This window comes from Lepidochelys olivacea (genome assembly GCF_965140295.1).
Source record: "Lepidochelys olivacea isolate rLepOli2 genome assembly, chromosome: 9".
NCBI classification, from domain to species: Eukaryota; Metazoa; Chordata; order Testudines; family Cheloniidae; genus Lepidochelys; species Lepidochelys olivacea.
Genome location: NC_140419.1, coordinates 55247460 through 55270991, shown reverse-complemented (window position 1 = coordinate 55270991; position 23532 = coordinate 55247460). Strand labels below are relative to the sequence as shown.

The window sequence follows — 23532 nt, the reverse complement described above, 5'->3', positions numbered from 1 at the left end:
TAGTGACCAGATACTCAAAATAATATTAATGACAAGGGGGAAGGAGTGGAAGCCAAAATAGGGAAAGGTTAAACAATATTCAGATAAGTTAGATGTATGTTGGCAGGGCCCAATGAAATTCATCCTAGGGTACTTAAGGAACTAGCTACAGCAATTTTGAACTGTTAGCAATTACCTTTTGAGAACTCAGGGTGTGGTCTCCGAGGACAGGAAAAAGGCCAACATAGTACCTATCTTAAAAAAGGGGAACAAAGACAACTTGGGAAATTATAGACTAGTCAGCCTAACTTTGAAACATAGAAAGATACTGGAACAAATTATTAAACAATCATGTTGTAAGCACATAAAGGATAATAGTTATAAGGAATAGCCAGCATGGATTTGTCAAAAATAAATCATGCCAAGTCAACTTAATTTCTTCTTTGATGGGGTTACTGGCGGAGTGGATAGGAGTGAGTGGTATTATCTTGATTTTAGTAAAGATTTAGACATAGTCCCACATGAACAAACTAAAGAAATATGGCTAAAATAAATTACTGTAAGGTGGGTGAACAACTGGTTGAAAGACCATACTCAAAAAGTAGTTATCAATGGTTGGCTGTAAAACTAAGAGGATGTATTTGGTGGGGTCCCAGAGAGTCAGCCCTGGGTCTAGTAATATTCAGTATTTTTACTAATTACTTGGATAATGGGGTGGATGGTATACTTAAAAAATTTGTGGATGACACCATGCTGGGAGAAGATGCAAACACTTCGGGGGACAGGATTAGAATTCAAACTGACCTTGAAAAATTGGAGAATTGGTCTGAATTTAACAAGATGAAATTCAATAAGGATAAGGCAAAGTACTGTAGTCATGGCATCTAGCAAGTACTTCACTTAAGAAGGAAAAATCAAATGCCACAACAGCAAAATGGGGACTAACTGGCTAAGTGGTAGTACTGCTAAAAAGGACCTGGGGTTATAGTGCATCACAAATTGAATATGCATGAACAATGTGATGTGGTTGCAAAAAAAAAAGGCTCATATTAATGTATTAAAAGGAGTGTTGTATGTAAGACATGGGAGGTCATTGTTCCACTCTACTTGGCTCTGGTGAGGCCTCACCTGGAGTACGGTGTCCAATTCTGGGCACCACACTAGGAAAGATGTGAACAAACTGAGAAGAGTCCAAAGGAAAGCACCCAAAATGATAAAAGTTTTAGAAAACCTGATCTTTGAGGAGAGGTTAAGAAAAGGCATGTTTTGAGAAAAGAAGACCAGGTGGGAGGGGGGACCTGAGAAGAGTATTCAAATATGCTAAAGACTGTGATCAGTTATTCGCCATGTACATTGAAGGTAGGACAAGAAGTAGTGGGCTTAATTTGCAACAAGAGGGATTTAGGTTAGGAATTAGGAAAAACTGTCTAACTATATGGGTAGTTAAGCTCTGGAATAGGTTTCCCAAGGAAGTTCGTGGAATCCCTGTCATTAAATCAATACCACATTTAGATGGAGTCTATGCAGTACACAGAATTACCATTGAATTAAAGTTATACTTAAATCTCATGATTTTAATATTGAAGCTTATGTCAAAAAGTTGTTTGCATATTTGATTTCAATAGACACAATTTTTTTCTGGTAAATTCATAGTATTTTAGAGTGTGTAGTTACAGAACAGTGCTGTCTGTGAGCCCAGTTACTATAATTTTATGGTAGGTGTGTTGAGGAATATAATTGCACCTGAGGGTTCTTTGAGTGCTTGCTCATGTCGATTCCATTCTAGGTTTGTGCACACCCATGTGCACAGTTGTCAGAGACTTTTGCCTTAGCAGTATCTGTAGGGTCAGCTGTGGTGCCCCCTTGAGTGCTGTGCTCATGTGTCAGTATATCAGGCACTGCTGGCCCCTATGCCCTCTCGGTTCCTTCTTACCGCCCATGGTGGTTGGTCAGAGCACCTCTCTCTCCCTTGCTTCGCAAGTGGTCAGTGGTTTTTCCTACTCTTCAAACCTCGTGTTTCAGCTGTAAATAGTTTGATATATTGTAGATTAGTTAGTAAGTAGCTGTTAAGTACTGTAGTTAATTAAGGTCCAGATGGGGACTTTGCCCTAGGCAGGGCATGCCCTGGTCTCTGGGTTTTAAGCCCTGCTCTGACTGCAACAGGTCTATGCCTGTTAGTGTCCCGTGTGGTAGCTGTCTGAAGTGCCTGAGGGAATCCCACGTTAAAGAAAAATATCACATCTGTAAGAACTTTCCTCCCAGGACATAGAAAGAACATGACATTCGCTTGAGGGCCCTCCTCACGGAGGCCACTCTTCATCCAGCCTCGGAGTCAGCCTGGCTAGACACAACACCCAGCACTTTGGCCTCGGTGAGTAGTGCTCCCCTAGCACCGGGCTTTCCCCGGCACTGGTCCCCTTTGCTGGTGCCAAGAAAAAGATCAAAAAGAGGGACCCGGCACTGAGCAAGTTGGACCAAGGAGCATTGGGCAAAGGCCAAGGCTTGAGCCACGTCCCTGAGACAACGTCCTTACCCCACTAAGGGATCCGCCACTGACTCCAGGGAGCAGGAGGGGACCTAGACTGATGGCTCAGTCAACACCTTATCAGCTCCTGGCACCCAGAGAACAAAGGACTCTTCCACCCCAGCCGGCACCACGTGCGGTGTTGGAGCCAGTGAAGGCTCCCTACGAGGGCAAGCCAGCCATTAAAGCCTCCCAGAAGGCGAGTGAGCACCACCAGTTTCTGGAGCCAAGGCAGAGCCCTTTGTCGCCATCCCTTAGTCTCTGCATCAGCCCAGGTCACCGGTTCACTGCTTCAGATTGCTGGTACCATGCTCCTGATCTCTGCCCTTGTGCTGGGCCTCACCAGAGGGAAGCACCGGACGCCGTACAGACAGCTCTGGTCATCTTCGTGCCAACGGTCAGTGTCACCGAGACCTCAGGGATGCTCCCCAACAAGGCACCATTCCCTCTACTCCCAGCACTGGTCTGACTATTTGAGCCACTGGCCACACATAGAGACAGTTAGCTGCTAGTCTCAGGTGTTGATGGCCCCGCCCTGGTCACTGGAGGATTTCTATGGCATGGAGAGGGAGTTCAGCCCCTTGCCGAGACAGTACCATTGCGACTGGGCTCCGGACGTTGCATCCGCCTCAGAGATACCAACCTGGCAGCAGGGCCAGTGGGCAGTGCAATAGCCTTACTAGAATGCCTGGGGAATGCCAGTTATACCTATGCCCCTGTCTCACCAGTCATCGGTTGCCGTGTCAGACAGATTCCAATAGACACTGGCGGCACCAGGCTTGGTGCAGGAAGTGCTGGAAGGCACTGAGATGGAGTGACAGGTACCCACCCGCGACCCCCTACCTGTGCAGGGGATGTTGCCCCGGGCCCTCCCCTGGTGGTTCAGTCATCATTGTCCTCTCCAGACAAGTTGGTGGTGGAACCCTCCCGTGCGAGCCCACTGGACGACTTTAAGGAGCACCAAGTCCTGCTCCAACGGGTGGCTGCTAACTTAGGCCTAGAGGCGGAAGAGATGACAGAGCAATCAGACACTTTGTTCAATGTGCTCTCTGCATCCACCGCTGCACGTGTTGCGCTCCTGGTGCCCAAAGGGATCCTGAACATTGCCAAAGCCCTCTGTCAAAGCCTGTTCTCCATCCCACCCACTTCCAAGAGGTCCAAGAAAAATTTTGTCCCTGCCAAGGGGTTTGAATAGTTATATACCCACCTGCTCCCGGGGTCATTGGTTGTGTCAACGGCCAACAAAAAGGACAAGCAAGGACATGCTAGTTCCACTCCCAAAAATAAGGAGGCCAACAGACTGGACCTTTTTGGGAGGAAAATGTATTCCATGGCCAGTCTCCAATTCCGGGTCGCGAACCACCAGGTTCTTTTGGGTGTTATAATTTTAACCTGTGGGACTCCCTCCACAAGTTTAAAGATTCCTTGCCCCACGAGGTGGCCCAAGAGTTTGGGGCCCTTGTTGAGGAGTTACAGCAGCGGCTGAGTGTTCCCTCCAGATTGCCTGGGATGCGGATGATTCGGCAGCTGGGGTGGTTGCCTTGGTGGTGGTCATGAGGCGCAGTTCCTGTCTTCAGACCGCCGGCTTTTTCCAGGAGTTGCAATCCTCCATAAAAGATCTCCTGTTGGATGAAGTTGGGCTGTTTTCGGAACAGATGAACTCGAGGCTGCGTGGTCTGAAGGACGCTCGGGCCACCCTCCGCTCCCTGGGGCTGGATACGCCTCAGTCAGCGAGGAAGCAATTCTGGCTGACCCCGCCGCCAAGGCCTTGGTAGCCTCAGCAGGGATCTGCGAGGAGAAGGGACACTGGGTTTAGTCGCTGCTGCCTTTCCTCCTCCCGTTCACCTGTGCAACCTGACCCAGCGAAACACCATGGCGGCCAGAAACGGTCATATTGAGGGTTCACTCGAGAGCGATGCCCCAGTCACCTCCTGGCGCCCGCCTTATCTTTTCCTCAGCCATCTCCGTCCCTACTGTTTGGCCTGGTCGAGAGTCACCTTGGACCGTTGGGTGCTAGAAATTGTGTCACTGGGCTACATCCTTCAGTTTTCGGCTATCCCCTCTTCCCCATCCCTCTTCAGGGACCCTTCTCATGAGCAATTCCTCATTGAGGAGGTGGACAACCTCCTACAACTGGGGGGTGGTGGAGGAGGTCCCTCAGGAAATGAGGGGGAAAAGGTTTCTACTCTTGCTATTTCCTGATCCCAAAAGTAAACAAGGGCCTACGACCCATTCTGGACCTGTGACGGCTCAACAAGTATCTCACGAATTTGAAGTTTTGCATGGTATCCTTGGACTCCCTCATCCCCTCCCTGGATCTGGGAGACTGGTCTCTCTACTTGAAAGATACTTATTTCCATATCTCTATCTTCCAAGGACAGAGACAATTCCCTCGTTTTATGGTGGGCCAGCACCATTTCCAGTCCATGGTGCTTCCCTTTGGCCTCTCCTCGGCCTTGTGGGTCTTTACAAAACATATGGCCCCAGTAGCTGCTTACCTGAGGCATCGGAGGGTCCAGGTCTGTCCTTATCTCAACAATTGGCTCATCAAGGGCAGATTGCAGGATTAAGTGCAGAGCAGCCTCGATCTGGTGTGGCACCTGGGCCTGTTAGTGAACAAAAAGTAATGGACCCTTGTACCAGTGCAATGGGTAGAGTTCATCGGGCAGTCCTTGATTCCACACAGGCCAGGGCATTCCTTCCAGAGGCCCGTTTCTGAGCCATGTCGGATATAATCTCCCATGTGAGGGGCACCTGCTCACCACTGCCTGCACTTGCCTAAGGTTGCTATGCCACATGGCTGCCTGTACTCACATGGTCCATCATGCCCAGCTTCACCTCCGGCTGCTGCGGGCATAGTTGACGTTGGTCTACATCCTCAGCAGCCATGACCTGGACCTGGTAGTCAAGATGCTCGACCACATCCAGTCATCACTGGTGTGGTGGGTGGACCCCAAATTGGTGTTGCAGGGAGTCCCCTTCATGGCCCCACCCCAGTCGCTAACTCTGATGTCTGATGCCTCGGACCTGGGCTGGGGAGCCAACTTGGGTGAGCTCAGTACACCGGGCCATTGGTCAGAAGTCGATGCTTCCTCCACATAAATCATAGAATCATAGAATATCAGGGTTGGAAGGGACCTCAGGAGGTCATCTAGTCCAACCCCCTGCTCAAAGCAGGACCAATCCCCAATTTTTGCCCCAGATCCCTAAATGGCCCCCTCAAGGATTGAACTCACAACCCTGGGTTTAGCAGGCCAACGCTCAAACCACTGAGCTATCCCTCCCCCCCACTATACCAAGCTATACCAAATGTCAGGAGCTCAGGGCAGTCTTTTCGGTCCCAGTTACAAGACCTGCCAGTCTTTTCAGTCCCAGTTACAAGACAAAGTGGTTCAAGTCCTGCTGGACAATATCGCCCCAATGTTTCATATCAACAAGCAAGGCAGAGCCAGGTTGTCAGCCCTCTGCCAGGAAGCCTTCTGGCTCTGGGACTTTTGTGTGCAGCATGCCATTCATCTTGTGGCAGCACACCTCCCAGGAACCAGAAAAGTATCGGCAGATCACCTTAGCAGAACTTTCTCGTCTCGCTACGAGTGGTCACTCCAGCCTGATGTGATCTACTAGAACTTCTGAAAGTGGGGGTCTCCCTCAGTGGATTTGTTCACAACGTGTCAGAACAGGAAGCGTCTGTTACAGGTTCTGCTCGTTTCAGGGGCTCGACAGGTGCTCCTTGCCAGACGCCTTCTTACTTCCATGGTTGAGGGCCTCTGATGTACGCTTTCCTGCTGGTGCTGTTGTTTCACAGAGTCCTCATTAAGATCAAGCAGAACAAGGCCAAGGTTATCCTGATAGCCCTGGCTTGGCCTCGCCAGCACCGGTTCAGCTGATGGACCTGCCTGTGACAACCCCGATGCAGTTGCCAGATCTTCTGTTGCAGAATCACAGCCGGCTCCTGCACCTGAATCTGGCAGTGCTGCACTTCACAGTTTGGTTGCTCCGTGGTTAACTACTGAAGAGCAGGAGTGCTCGGCCCGAATCCAGCAGGTCCTACTGGGTAGTAGAAAGCCCTCCACTAGAGTGATCTGTCTTGCCAAATGGAAACGATTCACGTGCTGGGCCTCGGCCCAAGAGGTTAGGCCTGAGCAGCCCTTGCTGCAGTTAATCTTGGACTACCTTATGAACCTGAAGCTCCAGGGTTTGTTCCTTTCATCAGTTAAGGTCCACTTGGTCACTATATCAGCCTTTCACCCTCCATTCCAGGGCAGGTCTGTCTTCACTCATAACCTGACGGTCCGGTTCTTAAAAGGTCTGGAGTGGCTCTACCGCCAAGTCTGGGACTCAGTCCCTCCATGAGACCTGAATCTGGTGCTCGCGTGGCTCATGAAAGCCCGCTTTGACCCCTTTGCACCCTGTTCCCTTCTTGTAACCATGCTTTAGTGGGTCACAACTGAGGATGCCAAATTCAGGACGAACTGCTGAGAAATAGGGCAAACACAACCCAAAACTGGTGGTTATTCTTTTATAAGCTATACCAAACCAGCCACAAAAGTAAACTCCTGTTTCACCACACTGGCTAACAAAAAACCATAAAGGCAGTTTCCTCAGGCATTCCAGTTCTTATATCACCACCAAAAACACTGGATTCAGAGATGAATGGTTCTTTATAACCAGTCTCATCAAATAATAGGTTCTTCTGATCCCAAAGGACCAGTCACACACCCAGATCAATATATATCTTAGATCTTATCCAAAAATCGCGCTGATGCCAATCCCTTAGTATCTAAGATCTAAAGGTTTATTTATAAAAAGAAAGAAAGAAAGGTGAGAGTTAAAATTGGTTAAAGGAATCAGTTACATACAGTAATGGCGAAGTTCTTGGTTCAGTGATGGAATAAACTGCTGGCTTAGGTCAAGTCTCTAGAATACATCCACAGCTTGGATGGATCATTCAGTCCTTTGTTCAGAACTTCAGTTTGTAGCAAAGTTCCTCCAGAGGTAAGTAGCAGGATTGAAGACCAAATAGAGGTGTTTCCAGGGCCTTTTATAACATTTGCCATGTGGAGGGCATCCCATTGTTCCTACTGTGGAAAATTACAGCAACAAGATGGAGTTTGGAGTCACATGGGCAAGTCACATATTCTCTCAGTCATTGCAAGAAACCATTACCTACACTCCAGAGAGCATGTTTACATGACAGTCCACTCAGTGTAGGTGGTCCATTGTCAACCAAGTGTTTCTTGATGAGCCACTTAATTTGAATAGGCCCTCCAAGATGTGCAGGGCGTTATCTTGTGGGCGTTTCCCCAGGAGCAAACATTTGAAATCCAAGTATAGAGCCAATACTTATAAATTCACATACAAAAATGATACATGCTACAGATTGCATAACCCTAACCAGCAAATCATAACCTTTTCATAGACACCTCACTCGACCTGTATCCTTTTAGATCCTTGTGTGAGCAATGCACTGTAGTGATAGTATTAAAATACTTACATTCTATTTTATATTTAATTACATTTCCTGTATAAACTTGAATGTGATGCTTAGATAAAAAGCTGTTCTTCTTTGAGTAGATGCAACTGTGTATTCTCCCCGCCTTAAATCATGACTGTTTGATGTTCTGGACTTGCAGGATACTTATTTCCACGTAGCGATCCTCCCAAGCCACAGGAAGTTCCTCAGATTTATTGCGGCTGGCTGGCACTACCAGTACATTGTGCAACTTTTTGGCCAGTCTTCCACTCCACAGATTTATATCAAGTGCATGATTGTGGTAGCAGTGTACCTCAGGAACAGGGGAATTCATATCTTTCCATATTTAGATGGTGGGTTATTGAAGGGCAAGTCCAGAGAGGGAGTCCTCTGTCACATTCATGTCACACTATACCTACTCAGTCATCTAGGTCTCATCCTAAACAGCGGAAAGTCAACACTGATTCCAACTCAAAGAGTCAAGTTTATTAGGGCCCTGATAGACTCTACATGTTTGAGACTGTTTCTGCCAACCAAGTGATTACAAGCAATTTGCCACCCATGTCTGGCGCTTCAGTCTCAACCCTCACCCCCAGCCTGAGTATGTCTGAGATTGCTAGGCCATATGGCTTCATGCACACAGGTAGTCCAACATTCCAGATTGAGCCTATGTCCTCTTCAGATGTGGCTGAGGTCAGTCAATCAACCGAGTTATCATCCCTTGGACAGACTGGTCTGACTTCCTCTGCCAGTACTGGACTCCTTATGATAGTGGACAGTTCAAGACAATGTGTGCCAGGGTGTTCCCTTCGCTTGGTCTCCACCAACCGGGACTTTTGTCATCAATGCCTGCTTAATAGGAGCACATCTGGGGTTGCTGAAAGTTCAAAGCCTGTGGTCAGAACAGGAAACCTCTGTGCATATAAATGTTCTGGAACTTTGTGGCATCTACAATGCCTGTCAGGCCCTTTGAGATCACATCAGGGACTTGGCAGCACACATCCTTACCGACTATACCACCGTGATATATTATGTGAACAGACAGGAGGGACCTGGCAATCTTCAGGGTGCTGTGTCAGTAGGCGATCAGGCTCTTGACAGTTTTGCATTGGGGAAAACTTTACCCTCCTGGCCGATTCTCTTACCTGGGATCCAGAATCACCTGGTGGATCACCTCAGGAGAAATTTCTCTTTGAATCAGAAATAGTCCGTGAAGCCCAGCATTCTGCACTCCATTTTTTTAAGTTTGGGCATCCCACCAATCAAACTGCTTGCCATTAGAGATGACAAGAAATGTCAGCTCTTTTAATCCCAGGGGTGGGGTCTCAGTCTGGGCTCCTTCCCTGATGCTTTTCACCTGAGCTGGGAATTGGCACTTTTGTACGCTTTTCTTCCAATTCTGATCATTGTGCAGGTCATTCTCAAGCTGAAGTTGGACCATGCCAAGCTTATTCTCATTGCTTCAGCATGGCCGAGGCAATGTTGTTGGTTCTCTGATCTCTTCATATTAATGATTTGCCTTCTTGTATCTGTTCTTTTCATTCCGACCTCCTGACTTAGCATCATGGTTGGGTTTTGCATTCAGCACTCAGTTTCCTGCATCTCACAGCATGGATACTGCATGGTTAGATGAGGAGGAGGAATTATGTTTGGAGATGGTGTTGGCAAGTCTTGCTCAATAGTAGGGAGCCCTCCAGCAAAGTGATCTGTTTGTCACAATGGAATCAGTTCTGGATTTGGTCATTAGCCTGTGGAGTTCGTCTGAAGTTGTCTTGTATCCATAGCATTTTGTAGTACCTGTTACACCTTCAGTCTTCTGGTCTTGCACTTAGTTCATTGAAAGTCCACCTGGCAATGACTTAGGGTCTCATCTGTCCATCCACGGAAAAGTCGATGGTTTCAAACTCCATGGCAGTGAGGTTCTTGAAAGGAGTCACTTGTCTCTACACGTTGGTTAAAGAGCAAATTTCTTTGTGAGACCTTAATACTGTCTTAGCTACTCCTTTGGGGCCTCCATTCGAGCCTCTAGTAACTTCTTCTTTTTCCCTTCTGTGTCAGAAAATTGCTTTCCATGTGTTGATAACATTCACCAGGAGGGTGGGTGAGTTGTAGGCTTTGATGGTGGATCCCCATTACACTCAATTTTCTAAAGATAGGGTATGGCCGCAGCGTTACTTTATGTGTTTATCCAGAGTTGTTTCCCAGTTTCACCTGAACCAAGCTTTATTTATATTTACCAGTGTTCTTCCCTAAGCAGCATTCACCCCCAGAGGAACATCATCGTCACACACTGGACATCAACCAATGTTTAGCTTTTTCTCAATAGGAGAAAATAGGACTGAATCTCAGTAGGACCAAACGTTTCTGCTCCTTATCTTGTTTGTTTATTTCATATGCAGACCAAATTAAGCATTAAGCAGTCTGTTCAGAGATGATCTCCAGGTTGATCTTCCTGTATATGCTGCCTCAAAGGGTACATACTCATTCCACAACAGGCTAGGCAACATTGACGGCATTTCTAAGTGACATTCCTATATTGGACGTTTGCAGGGCTGCCACTTGGTCATCTGTGCATACTGTCATAAACCACTATGCCATTACTGCTGCATCCAGATCAGATGCAAACTTTCGGAAGGCAATCCTGTAGTCCTTGTTTAAATAGACTGCAACCTCTCTCCTCCTATGAGTACTACTTGTGAGTCACCTAAGTAGAAAACATGGCTGCATCTACTCAAAGAAGAAAAAATTGTAACCTACTTGTAACTTTTTTGAGATGTGATGCAGACGTGTATTCCACAACTCACCCTCCACCCCATTGTGTCAGAGTCTGTACTTCTGACGTTTGGTACAGAGCCACTGAGGGAGTTCAGGGTGGCGCTGCCCTTGGTGTGGGGCTTGGGCTGCAGGGCATGAGCGCCTCTCCTACAGGTACTTCTAGGCAAAGTTCTCTGGCTCCAGTGTGCTGAGCGCACACTGCCTAAATTGAATACACGTCTGCATTGCATCTTGAAGAACAACAATTACAGATAGAAAAGGAGTACTTGTGGCACCTTAGAGACTAACACATTTATTTGAGCATAAGCTTTCGTGAGCTACAGCTTACTTCATTGGATGCGTGTAGTGGAAAGTACAGTGAGGTGATTTTATATACACAGAGAACATGAAACAATGGGTGTTACCATACACACTGTAACAAGAGTGATCAGGTAAGGAGAGCTATTACTAGCAGGAGAGTGGGGGTGGGGGAGAAACCTTTTGTAGTTATGATCAAGGTGGGCCATTTCCAGCAGTTGACAAGAACATGTGAGGAACAGTGGGGAAATAGTTTTACTTTGTGTAATGACACATCCACTCCCAGTCTTTATTCAAGCCTAAGTTAATTGTATCCAGTTTTCAAATTAATTCCAATTCAGCAGTCTCTTGTTGGAGTCTGTTTTTGAAGTTTTTTTGTTGAAGAATTGCCACTTTTAGGTCTGTAGTAGAGTGACCAAAGAGATTGAAGTGTTCTCCGACTGGTTTTTGAATGTAATAATTCTTGACGTCTGACTTGTGTCTATTTATTCTTTTACGTAGTGATTAGGCCCTATGATCACATCAGCCACACTATCAGAGGCTCGTTCACCTGCACATCTACCAAAGTGATATATGCCATCATGTGCCAGCAGTGCCCCTCTGCCGTGTACATTGGCCAGACTGGTCAGTCCCATTGTTTCATGTTCTCTGTGTATATAAAATCTCCCCACTGTATTTTCCACTACATGCATCCAATGAAGTGAGCTGTAGCTCACAAAAACTTATGCTCAAATAAATTTGTTAGTCTCTAAGGTGCCGCAAGTACTCCTTTTCTTTTTACAGTTACAGACTAACACGGCTGCTACTCTGAAACCAGTTACAGATAGATAACCATCTCAGTTCAGTTAAAAATATAGTGATCCTGAAAGACCTAGGGAAACAAATAGAAGATATGGCAGAGGCGATATCATTAGCACTTCCAGTTGAGGCAGTTTGTCTGCCTTATGTGACTCAGGTTCACAACATAAGATGCTTATTAGATTTTCATCTGTTTCTGAATGTCCATATAGCAGTAGTGGCCAAGAGTGCGTATTTTGTTTTCTGTGCTTGGCCATGAGATTGTGGCACTTTCCTTTTGACAGGTTTCAGAGTAGCAGCCATGTTAGTCTGTATCTGCAAAAAGAACAAGAGTACTTGTGGCACCTTAGAGACTAACAAATTTATTAGAGCATAAGCTTTTGTGGGCTACAGCCCACTTCATCGGATGCATAGAATGGAACATATATATATACACACACACACACACATACAGATAAGTTGTAAGTTACCATACAAACTGTGAAAGGCTAATTAGTTAAGATGAGCTATTATCAGCAGGAGAAAAAAACTTTTGTAGTGATAATCAAGATGGCCCGTTTAGACAGGTGACAAAAAGGTGTGAGGATACTTAACATAGGGAAATAGAGTCAATGTGTAATGACCCAGCCACTCCCAGTCTCTATTCAAGCCAAGTTAATGGTATCTAGTTTGCATATTAATTCAAGCTCAGCAGTTTCTTGGTGGTGTCTGTTTTTGAAGTTTTTCTGATGCAAAATTGCCACCTTTAAATCTTTTACTGAGTGGCCAGAGAGGTTGAAGTGTTCTCCTACCGGTTTTTGAATGTTATGATTTCTGATGTCAGATTTGGGTCCATTTATTCTTTTGTGTAGAGACTGTCCGGTTTGGCCAATGTACATGGCAGAGGGGCATTGCTGGCACATGATGGCATATATCACATTGGTAGATGGGCAGGTGAACGAGCCCCTGATGGCATGGCTAATGTGATTAGGTACTATGATGGTGTCACATGAATAAATATGTGGACAGAGTTAGCATCGGGCTTTGTTGCAAGGGTAGGTTTCTGGGTTAGTGTTTTTTTTGTGTGGTGTGTGGTTGCTGGTGAGTATTTGCTTCAGGTTGGGGGGCTGTCTGTAAGCGAGGACTGGTCTGTCTCCCAAAATCTGTGAGAGTGAGGGATCATTTTTCAGGATAGGTTGTAAATCTTTGATGATGTGCCGGAGAGGTTTTAGTTGGGGGCTGAAGGTGACAGCTAGTGGCGTTCTGTTATTTTCTTTGTTGGACCTGTCCTGTAGTAGGTGACTTCTGGATACTCTTCTGGCTCTATCATTCTGTTTTTTCACTTCATCAGGTGGGTATTGTAGTTGTAAGAACACTTGATAGAGATCTTGTAGGCGTTTGTCTCTGTCTGAGGGATTGGAGCAAATGCGGTTGTATCTTAGAGCTTGTGTGTAGACAGTGGATCGTGTGGTGTGTCCTGGATGGAAGCTGGAGGCATGTAGGTAAGTATAGCGGTCAGTAGGTTTCTGGTACAGGGTGGTGTTTATGTGACCATCGCTTATTAGCACAGTAGTGTCCAGGAAATGGACCGCTTGTGTGGATTGGTCTATTAATATGCAAACTAGATACCATTAAGTTGGGTTTGAATAGAGACTGGGAGTGGCTGGGTCATTACACATATTGAATCTATTTCCTTAAATTAAGTATCCTTACACCTTCTTGTCAACTGTCTAAATGGGCCATCTTGATTATTACTGCAAAAGTTTTTTTTTCTCCTGCTGACAATAGCTCATCTTAACTAATTAGATTCTCACAGTTTGTATGGTAACTTCCAACTTATCTGTGTGTGTATATATATATATATATCTTACTGTATGTTCCATTCTATGCATCCGATGAAGTGGGCTGTAGCCCACGAAAGATTATGCTCTAATAAATTTGTTAGTCTCTAAGGTGCCACAAGTACTCCTGTTCTTTTTTCTTTTGAATACAGATGAATTCATGGTTAAGGCTACTATTTAGTCATGGATATTTTTAGTAAAAGTCATGGACAGGTCCCGGGCAATAAACAAAATGTCACAGCCAGTGACCTGTCCATGACTTTTACTAAAAATACCCCTAACTAAATCTTAGGTGCTGGGGAAGTGGGACGCTCCAGTGGACACTGCTGCTCCTAGGGTGGGGGGAACCCGGGGCCTGCTGCTGGGCAGGGGGGTGGCCTGGGCCCCCGCCGCTGCTGGAGGAGGGGCTGCTCGGGCTGCCCTGGGGTCAGCTGCATCAGCCGCTGCAGCTGCAGAGGTCATGGTGGTCCTGGAAAGTCACGGAATCTGTGACTTCTGTGACCTCCATGAAAGGCTCACAGCTTTACTCATGATTATTCATGCCTTTGTCACTTCAAGATTAGATTACTATAATATGCTGTACATGGGACTATATTTTAAGATTACTTAGAAACTTCACTTAGAATCATAGAATCATAGAATATCAGGGTTGGAAGGGACCCCAGAAGGTCATCTAGTCCAACCCTCTGCTCGAAGCAGGACCAATTCCCAGTTAAATCATCCCAGCCAGGGCTTTGTCAAGCCTGACCTTAAAAACCTCTAAGGAAGGAGATTCTACCACCTCCCTAGGTAACGCATTCCAGTGTTTCACCACCCTCTTAGTGAAAAAGTTTTTCCTAATATCCAATCTAAACCTCCCCCACTGCAACTTGAGACCATTACTCCTCGTTCTGTCATCTGCTACCATTGAGAACAGTCTAGAGCCATCCTCTTTGGAACCCCTTTTCAGGTAGTTGAAAGCAGCTATCAAATCCCCCCTCATTCTTCTCTTCTGCAGGCTAAACAATCCCAGCTCCCTCAGCCTCTCCTCATAAGTCATGTGTTCCAGTCCCCTAATCATTTTTGTTGCCCTTCGCTGGACTCTCTCCAATTTATCCACATCCTTCTTGAAGTGTGGGGCCCAAAACTGGACACAGTACTCCAGATGAGGCCTCACCAATGTCGAATAGAGGGGAACGATCACGTCCCTCGATCTGCTCGCTATGCCCCTACTTATACATCTCAAAATGCCATTGGCCTTCTTGGCAACAAGGGCACACTGCTGACTCATATCCAGCTTCTCGTCCACTGTCACCCCTAGGTCCTTTTCCGCAGAACTGCTGCCTAGCCATTCGGTCCCTAGTCTATAGCTGTGCATTGGGTTCTTCCGTCCTAAGTGCAGGACCCTGCACTTATCCTTATTGAACCTCATCAGATTTCTTTTGGCCCAATCCTCCAATTTGTCTAGGTCCTTCTGTATCCTATCCCTCCCCTCCAGCGTATCTACCACTCCTCCCAGTTTAGTATCATCCGCAAATTTGCTGAGAGTGCAATCCACACCATCCTCCAGATCATTTATGAAGATATTGAACAAAACCAGCCCCAGGACCGACCCTTGGGGCACTCCACTTGATACCGGCTGCCAACTAGACATGGAGCCATTGATCACTACCCGTTGAGCCCGACAATCTAGCCAGCTTTCTACCCACCTTATAGTGCATTCATCCAGCCCATACTTCCTTAACTTGCTGACAAGAATACTGTGGGAGACCGTGTCAAAAGTTTTGCTAAAGTCAAGAAACAATACATCCACTGCTTTCCCTTCATCCACAGAACCAGTAATCTCATCATAAAAGGCGATTAGATTAGTCAGGCATGACCTTCCCTTGGTGAATCCATGCTGGCTGTTCCTGATCACTTTCCTCTCATGCAAGTGCTTCAGGATTGATTCTTTGAGGACCTGCTGCATGATTTTTCCAGGGACTGAGGTGAGGCTGACTGGCCTGTAGTTCCCAGGATCCTCCTTCTTCCCTTTTTTAAAGATTGGCACTACATTAGCCTTTTTCCAGTCATCCGGGACTTCCCCGGTTCGCCACGAGTTTTCAAAGATAATGGCCAATGGCTCTGCAATCACAGCCGCCAATTCCTTCAGCACTCTCGGATGCAACTCGTCCGGCCCCATGGACCTGTGCACGTCCAGCTTTTCTAAATAGTCCCTAACCACCTCTATCTCCACAGAGGGCTGGCCATCTCTTCCCCATTTTGTGATGCCCAGCGCAGCAGTCTGGGAGCTGACCTTGTTAGTGAAAACAGAGGCAAAAAAAGCATTGAGTACATTAGCTTTTTCCACATCCTCTGTCACTAGGTTGCCTCCCTCATTCAGTAAGGGGCCCACACATTCCTTGGCTTTCTTCTTGTTGCCAACATACCTGAAGAAACCCTTCTTGTTACTCTTGACATCTCTGGCTAGCTGCAGCTCCAGGTGCGATTTGGCCCTCCTGATATCATTCCTACATGCCCGAGCAATATTTTTATACTCTTCCCTGGTCATATGTCCAACCTTCCACTTCTTGTAAGCTTCTTTTTTATGTTTAAGATCCGCTAGGATTTCACCATTAAGCCAAGCTGGTCGCGTGCGATATTTACTATTCTTTCGACTCATTGGGATGGTTTGTCCCTGTAACCTCAACAGGGATTCCTTGAAATACAGCCAGCTCTCCTGGACTCCTTTCCCCTTCAAGTTAGTCCCCCAGGGGATCCTGGCCATCCGTTCCCTGAGGGAGTCGAAGTCTGCTTTCCTGAAGTCCAGGGTCCGTATCCTGCTGCTTACCTTTCTTCCCTGTGTCAGGATTCTGAACTCAACCAACTCATGGTCACTGCCTCCCAGATTCCCATCCACTTTTGCTTCCCCCACTAATTCTACCCGGTTTGTGAGCAGCAGGTCAAGAAAAGCGGCCCCCCCCCCAGTTGGCTCCTCTAGCACTTGCGCCAGGAAATTGTCCCCTACGCTTTCCAAAAACTTCCTGGATTGTCTATGCACCTCTGTATTGCTCTCCCAGCAGATATCAGGAAAATTAAAGTCACCCATGAGAATCAGGGCATGCGATCTAGTAGCTTCCGTGAGCTGCCGGAAGAAAGCCTCATCTACCTCATCCCCCTGGTCCGGTGGTCTATAGCAGACTCCCACCACTACATCACTCTTGTTGCACACACTTCTAAACTTAATCCAGAGACACTCAGGTTTTTCTGCAGTTTCGTACCGGAGCTCTGAGCAGTCATACTGCTCCCTTACATACAGTGCTACTCCCCCACCTTTTCTGCCCTGCCTGTCCTTCCTGAACAGTTTATAACCATCCATGACAGTACTCCAGTCATGTGAGTTATCCCACCAAGTCTCTGTTATTCCGATCACGTCATAGTTCCTTGACATCACCAGGACCTCCAGTTCTCCCTGCTTGTTTCCAAGGCTTTGTGCATTTGTATATAAGCACTTGAGATAACCTGTTGATCGCCCCTCATTCCCAGTATGAGGCAGGAGCCCTCCCCTCACAGACATTCCTGCCTGTGCTTCCTCCCGGTATCCCGCTTTCCCACTTACCTCAGGGCTTTGGTCTCCTTCCCCCGGTGAACCTAGTTTAAAGCCCTCCTCACTAGGTTAGCCAGCCTGCTGGCAAAGATGCTCTTCCCTCTCTTCGTAAGATGGAGCCCGTCTCTGCCCAGCTTTCCTCCTTCATGGAACACCATCCCATGGTCAAAGAAACCAAAGCCTTCTCTCCAACACCACCTGCGTAGCCATTCGTTGACTTCCACGATTCGACGCTCCCTACCTAGGCCTTTTCCTTCCACGGGGAGGATGGACGAGAACACCACTTGCGCCTCCAACTCCTTTATCCTTCTTACTAGAGCCACATAGTCCGCAGTGATCCGCTCAAGGTCATTCTTGGCAGTATCATTGGTGCCCACGTGGAGAAGCAGGAAGGGGTAGCGATCCGAGGGCTTGATGAGTCTCGGCAGTCTCTCCATCACATTACGAATCTTAGCCCCTGGCAAGCAGCAGACTTCTCGGTTTTCCCGGTCAGGGCAGCAGATAGATGACTCAGTCCCCCGGAGGAGAGAGTCCCCGACCACCACCACCCGCCTTCTCCTCTTGGGAGTGGTGGTCGTGGAACCCCCAACCTCAGGACATCGCATCTCATGCCTTCCAACCAGTGGAGTCTCCTTCTGCTTTCTTGCCCCAGACATATCATCTGGTCCACTCTCCGCTTGGTGCGGTATGCCTGCTTGCTAAGTAGTGCTTATCAGAGAGAGTTCATCATACCTGTGCCATCCAATCTGCACCAGCTTATGGCTTGTTTCCAGGTGTAATTGATGATGTTGGTTTTAATGTACATTATCCCTATATAGTTGGCGGCTGTGGGTACCTCTGAAGCCACTTAACTCCTCATGTGATACTATGCCAATTGAGATAAGCTAAGACTCTTAAAAGTATGACACACACACACCCCCCCAGTGTTCAATGGAAGGGGGCTGGTAGGAAGAGTTTTTTCAGTGAGATATCCTCTACTTTGGATTTGCTTTCCCGCAAATTTGCATCATCAGTTACAAAACCTAGACATCTGTTTTTATCTTTGTTGGATTTTTTTAGGTGCAGCCAAGTCTATTAGTAGTTCTTAAGTTCAAACAGTTAAATGAAAGAAGAAATCTAACAAACCCCAGGAAGTAAGATAACCATTAGCACTTTTAAGAAAACATATTTTAAAATAAGCCTTGTGATTAAATATCTTCATTATTTCTTTCAGACACATTACTAATTTAATAATCCACTTTTACTAATATGATCTATATTTAATATAATTTTAAAAGTTTTTATCAAGTTTATTTTAAAGCACTTTTGCATTTTTCTAAAGCATGAATAAAAACATTTTAGGATGTTTCAGATTGCACATTTTAAAACTACATTCAAAACTTTACCAAATGCCCCAAGGGCTTACTAAAATAAAGATTTTTATATGTGACATGGCTCAGACCACATGGAAACAAAAATATTGCAGCCCATTGCAATTCAGTATCTGTGCCATCTGTGGTGGAGTGTACATGCTATTTTCTTGCCTTTCTTCAGTGTTCTTGTGTGTGTTACTTGAGTGTCTGTTTTGCTCCTAGGGTCCATATCAGGATACGCTGGAGTTTCTGTTTGGCAGTAGGGATGAGTGTAAAAACTTCTGGAAAATCTGTGTGGAATATCACACTTTCTTCAGGTTGTTTGATCAACCAAAACCAAAGGCTAAAGCAGTCTTCTTCAGCAGAGGGTCTTCATTCAGATACAGGTATGACGTAGCATAACTCAGCATATTTATAGCACAACCTTTTATAGTTAGGAAATTAAATCATGATGAAAAAGTGCTTTAAAGTAATTCACTGAAGTTAAAAGTTTCAGAATCTGTTCCTGATGCATAACCATTCTTTGTTCCAAACCTGGACATTTTTATCTACTCCTTCTGTGATGATTTTTATAATATTTGTACTTTGCATGGGTTCACAGTGGACGAACACAGAAACAGCTGGTGGATTATGTTAAAGACAGTGGGATGAAGAAAACTCCCTATGAAAGGTAAAACCCATGATTTTTAAAATGTGACATTAATTTGAGACTCTTGGAGCCCCTAGGTTGATATCCTAAATCTCACTTTTAATGAAATTGCTGCTTTGAGACATTTCTTTTTTTAATTATACAATTCTAAGGAACAGAGGCACAGAGAGGCTAAGTGACTTGCCCAAAGTCACACAGGAAGTTTGTGGCAGAGCAGGGACTTGAAATTGTATTCTGCCTTTGATTTATTTTTTGAATCTCTCTCTCTCTCTCAAGTGTGCACACACACTCTAACTACTAGTAGGAAATGTTTCAAGGAGATGTCATCCTTCCTTTTAGTCCATGTGGTTTTCTTGCGGGTGTATGGTTTACATGAAATGCAGTTAGAAAATGCATTCCAAAGGCAGTTTTCACAAAATAAGAAAAGGTCTACGGGACATTAATCTGAGTGATAAAACCGTGGAAAATTCCATAAAAAATGTATATTGACGATTTGGACTTCTGATCAGCTTCCTGTCTTGAGCAGGGATTTTCTGAAACCGTTACATGGGCTCAGATCACCAGCTTGTATAATTTATAAAAAGGGCTTTTTTTTTTCATGGAAAATGGGTACTATTACATACCATATATTGTATACAGTTAACCAACAATGTACTTAGCATAAGTGTTGCACATGAATTGACTTGCTCTCTGTTTTGACACCATATTAATTTATGGATATTTGTGTGCTTTGATGAGAAGAGAAATTTTTTAAAAAAAGAACAGACATCTTTATGCTGCCTCATTCTTCTATTCTCCCATGCCCTTGCAGTTGCCTTTGCGTTCTCCTTTGAAGACATGAATGGTCTGAATCTAGAGTCTCTGTTTTCTGTAATTGTCTTCTGTGTTTTGTAGTAATTCACAAATATTTCATGTCTTTGCTGTACCTTCATTTACTCATCGCTGAATGGGGGATATAACATCTTTTTACTCTTTTGTGTGGGTGGGTAGAATGAGTGAAGTTGAGTAGGGGAGAAGAAAGGCTGATTGATTTCTTAGTTCCTTACAGCATACTCTGTCTTTCAGGAGGCACAGCAAAGCTAGAGTGTTTGCTCACACTTCGAACACAGATGTGCCAAAACAGGTTAGTCCTGCACCACTCTAAATATTCTGGTCAGTAAGACTGATAGCCAGCTTTCCAGTTTGGCAGTATAGGGAAAGTTGATTATGTTGTCTTGTTGATCCAGAATCACTTTCACTGTTTAATCTTCATGCCTGTGCATAATTTTTTTCCTGTGGTACTAATTTTAGTGGGTACTTCAGATAGGTTGAATTGACTCACATGGCTCATCTTTCACACTTCACATAATTGAAAAGTAATTTTCATACTTATTCCTTGAGATACTCAGTCCTGTTCATGTGTCTCAGATCAAATGTCTCTGTCATACAAGCATGTGTTGAAGCAAGCACTTCAGGACTTGGCCCTAAATGTTTTGTGAATTCCCTCCAATCCCATGTGGGTATTTTCTTGTTTGCTCTGTTGGCAGAGGGTTTAAAAATTACGGGAATAATTTGATAACTGATCATCAGAAGTTGTAAAAGGTGAGTTTTTATCTTTCTGGAGATTTTGGTCTTTTTTTCTATATGAGCTGTATTTGTAGAAAATCTTTCTAGTACACACTCTTACTGAATCAGATATCAGAGGTAGTATTTTTTCTGTGTATGATAAAAACACTTTTTTACCTATTCTATTTTTTTTCCACTTCAGAGTGTCTCATTTACCGAGGGCTTAGGTGCTCCTGAGTCCCATGCCTCAGTATCTGCCTCCTTCCATTCAGTTTATACATCATTCACTACCACTACTGACCTGCCCATCTGTACAGAGACGAATCGTTCCTTCTTGGACCCCAGAGCACCGTACACGAGGAGCTCAACAACAGAAAAGAGTATTGCAACACCATCTGAAGAAACTGAGAAGAAAGCGACACAGCAGCCTGGATCTCCCATACTCCAGTCATTCCAAGGTGTTGGGTTTTGTAATGTTGTAGGAAACTGCAGCCTCACTTGTCCTGGTGTTGAGAATAGTTGTGGTTTAGATCTAGAAATAGAGAAGGGTAACAAGGAGAGCAGGGTTATCTGTAAAAATGACAATGATGAGGATGACTGTACCACAGGTGTTTTTATTACTGATAAAAAGCATCAGTATTGTGGTAGGGGTGACCCTCTTTTCACATTGACGAATTCCCAGCTGCAGGTTTCAGAAGAATTTATTGATGATGACCCAACAGAAATCTCCTTTTTTGCTGGGGGATCTGAGGCATTTTCATATGTGTACAGTGGCTTAGACCTAATAGGGTCTGATTTATCTAGGCATGCATCAGATTCAACTAAACTAACTAAGGATATGCTTCAGCAAAATATGGTGTCTTCTCAGTCAAGCCCTGACAGATACTCCACAGAAGCAGTAGATATGAACATGGAAGATGAATTTGAATTTGAAGAAGGAAGTGATTTCAATGGCAATGAGAGACCATCAGATACATCGGAATTGTTTGAGGTTAAAGCACAAGCAAGCAGAATGCAAAGTCTTTTGAGTCCTTCTGAAACCAGTTCACTCATAAACAACCGTTCTGAAAGCAGTTCCCTCAATAATTTGCCACTGAATGGTACATCATCCTTTCACACATATAGCTCTGCTAATCATTCTGAAGCTAGTTCTATGGTGAACTTTCCAGCCTACTCGGTTCGCTCTGAATCCAGCTCAGCCTTTCAGTTCACTGACATCATTGACCAGTTGGAGCAGCTAAGCTATCCACTTACCACTACAGAAGACTCTACCAGTACAGATACAGATTCCTGGGATTCGGAAGGTGCAGCTCCAGTGGATATAAGCCACTTCTTCAGCAACCCCTTTGTTCAAGCAACTGGTGAGAACTTCACTTTTGATTTTCAGAATAATTTAAAGAATCTTGCCCAAGAAGACCAAACAGGAAAAACGCACATCAATAATTGATTGATAGTTTGATGTTTGAGGTATCCACCTATGCTGTTTGGAACTAGGTTTCAATTCAGAGGTATAATTTAAATAATTTTTGAGGTGGAAAACTTTTATTTCAGTGGCTGGATTTTAATTTGCATAATATAGTTGATTTTTGTTTCTCTCCTCCTCTTTATTTTCCCTTGAAGTATCCCAGCTTTGTTATTGAAATATGTGTATCCACAAAGTCTATAACCAGCTGTGATTTATGCAAAATGCTAAATTTAAGAAACTTCCAAAAGGATTAGTATTGTCAGTTGGGCCAACCAGAATTAAGAAAAATTATAGTCCTATTATAGCTTACTTTCACGGAAACATGTTTATGTCATGTCAGATTTAGTCTGGTGTGCACTTTCTCTGACATCAGTATGAGATGCTGCCGCTTGTAGGTCAGTTGTTAACAGGCCAGATCCAATACATAGGTTGTGGTCCTGCAATGCAGTAAGACTCTGTGCTGTTTCTTGAGACAAAGGTGGACAATCTGTGAATCAACCATGAAGATAATTCTTAAAATGTCAAGTTTATGCAACAAAAATGTGGCATACACCTCAAAGAATCAAACTCTTAGATGGCAATTTAGAAGAGGAGCATGTGTACAGGAGCAAATGCATGTTGGGCATCACCTGATCTACCCCTGAAGAGGATTGTTGAACTTAAAGGCACATTGTGATCAACAACAGTCCAGCAATGAACAAGTTCCTTGCTGTTTTTCAGCTGTTTGGAGGGAGACACATAGATTATAAAGGCACTTAACTCCTTATTGAACTTTCTCATCTTCTTTGTCTTAATTTAATCAATTACACTGCAGAAAAATGGCTGCAATTTAATGTAATTAAAGCTTGCTTGGTCTGGGAGAAATGTTAAAAGATAAAACAGGCAATAGCTGTCTTTAATTTAAACTCTGCACTGTATTCAGCAGAACGCTATTGAAATAAGATGGTTCCTTTCAGGGAAATAAAGAGTTGGTGTAAAATTAAAAAAAAAAAAAGTGAATACCATCAGCCACTGTTTTAATCTTCACAGGCATTTTTAGACAGGTGACTTTATATGAAATGATTCATAGTGAAAGTATAATTGAAAAGGTGTAAATATAGATTTTAGTGATTGTATCTATTGTACTTATTCATTAAATTAGTGATGGTGAAGGTTATCAAACTAACTTACTCTCAGTCCACCTAATAAATATTCTTGGTAGGGCTGGAATTCTGAGATGCAAAATTTTGAGGGCCTTGTGCAAGAAACAAGTTTAAAATAAAAAATATCCCTGTAGCAGGTTTGGGGTCA

The 23532-nt window shown here is 44.7% G+C and overlaps 1 protein-coding gene across 2 annotated transcripts in view; it reads left to right on the top strand.

Annotated features, from left to right (window-relative positions):
* Window positions 1–23532, top strand: part of FARP2 (FERM, ARH/RhoGEF and pleckstrin domain protein 2) — a 211642-nt gene that overhangs the window by 118008 nt on the left and 70102 nt on the right. For both annotated transcript variants that reach the window (XM_084638831.1, XM_084638832.1), the window contains exons 10-13: window positions 18806–18969; window positions 19185–19253; window positions 20298–20355; window positions 20980–21235. In XM_084638831.1, the coding sequence (XP_084494957.1) occupies window positions 18806–18969; window positions 19185–19253; window positions 20298–20355; window positions 20980–21235 (547 nt within the window). The remainder of the gene's footprint in view (window positions 1–18805; window positions 18970–19184; window positions 19254–20297; window positions 20356–20979; window positions 21236–23532) is intronic.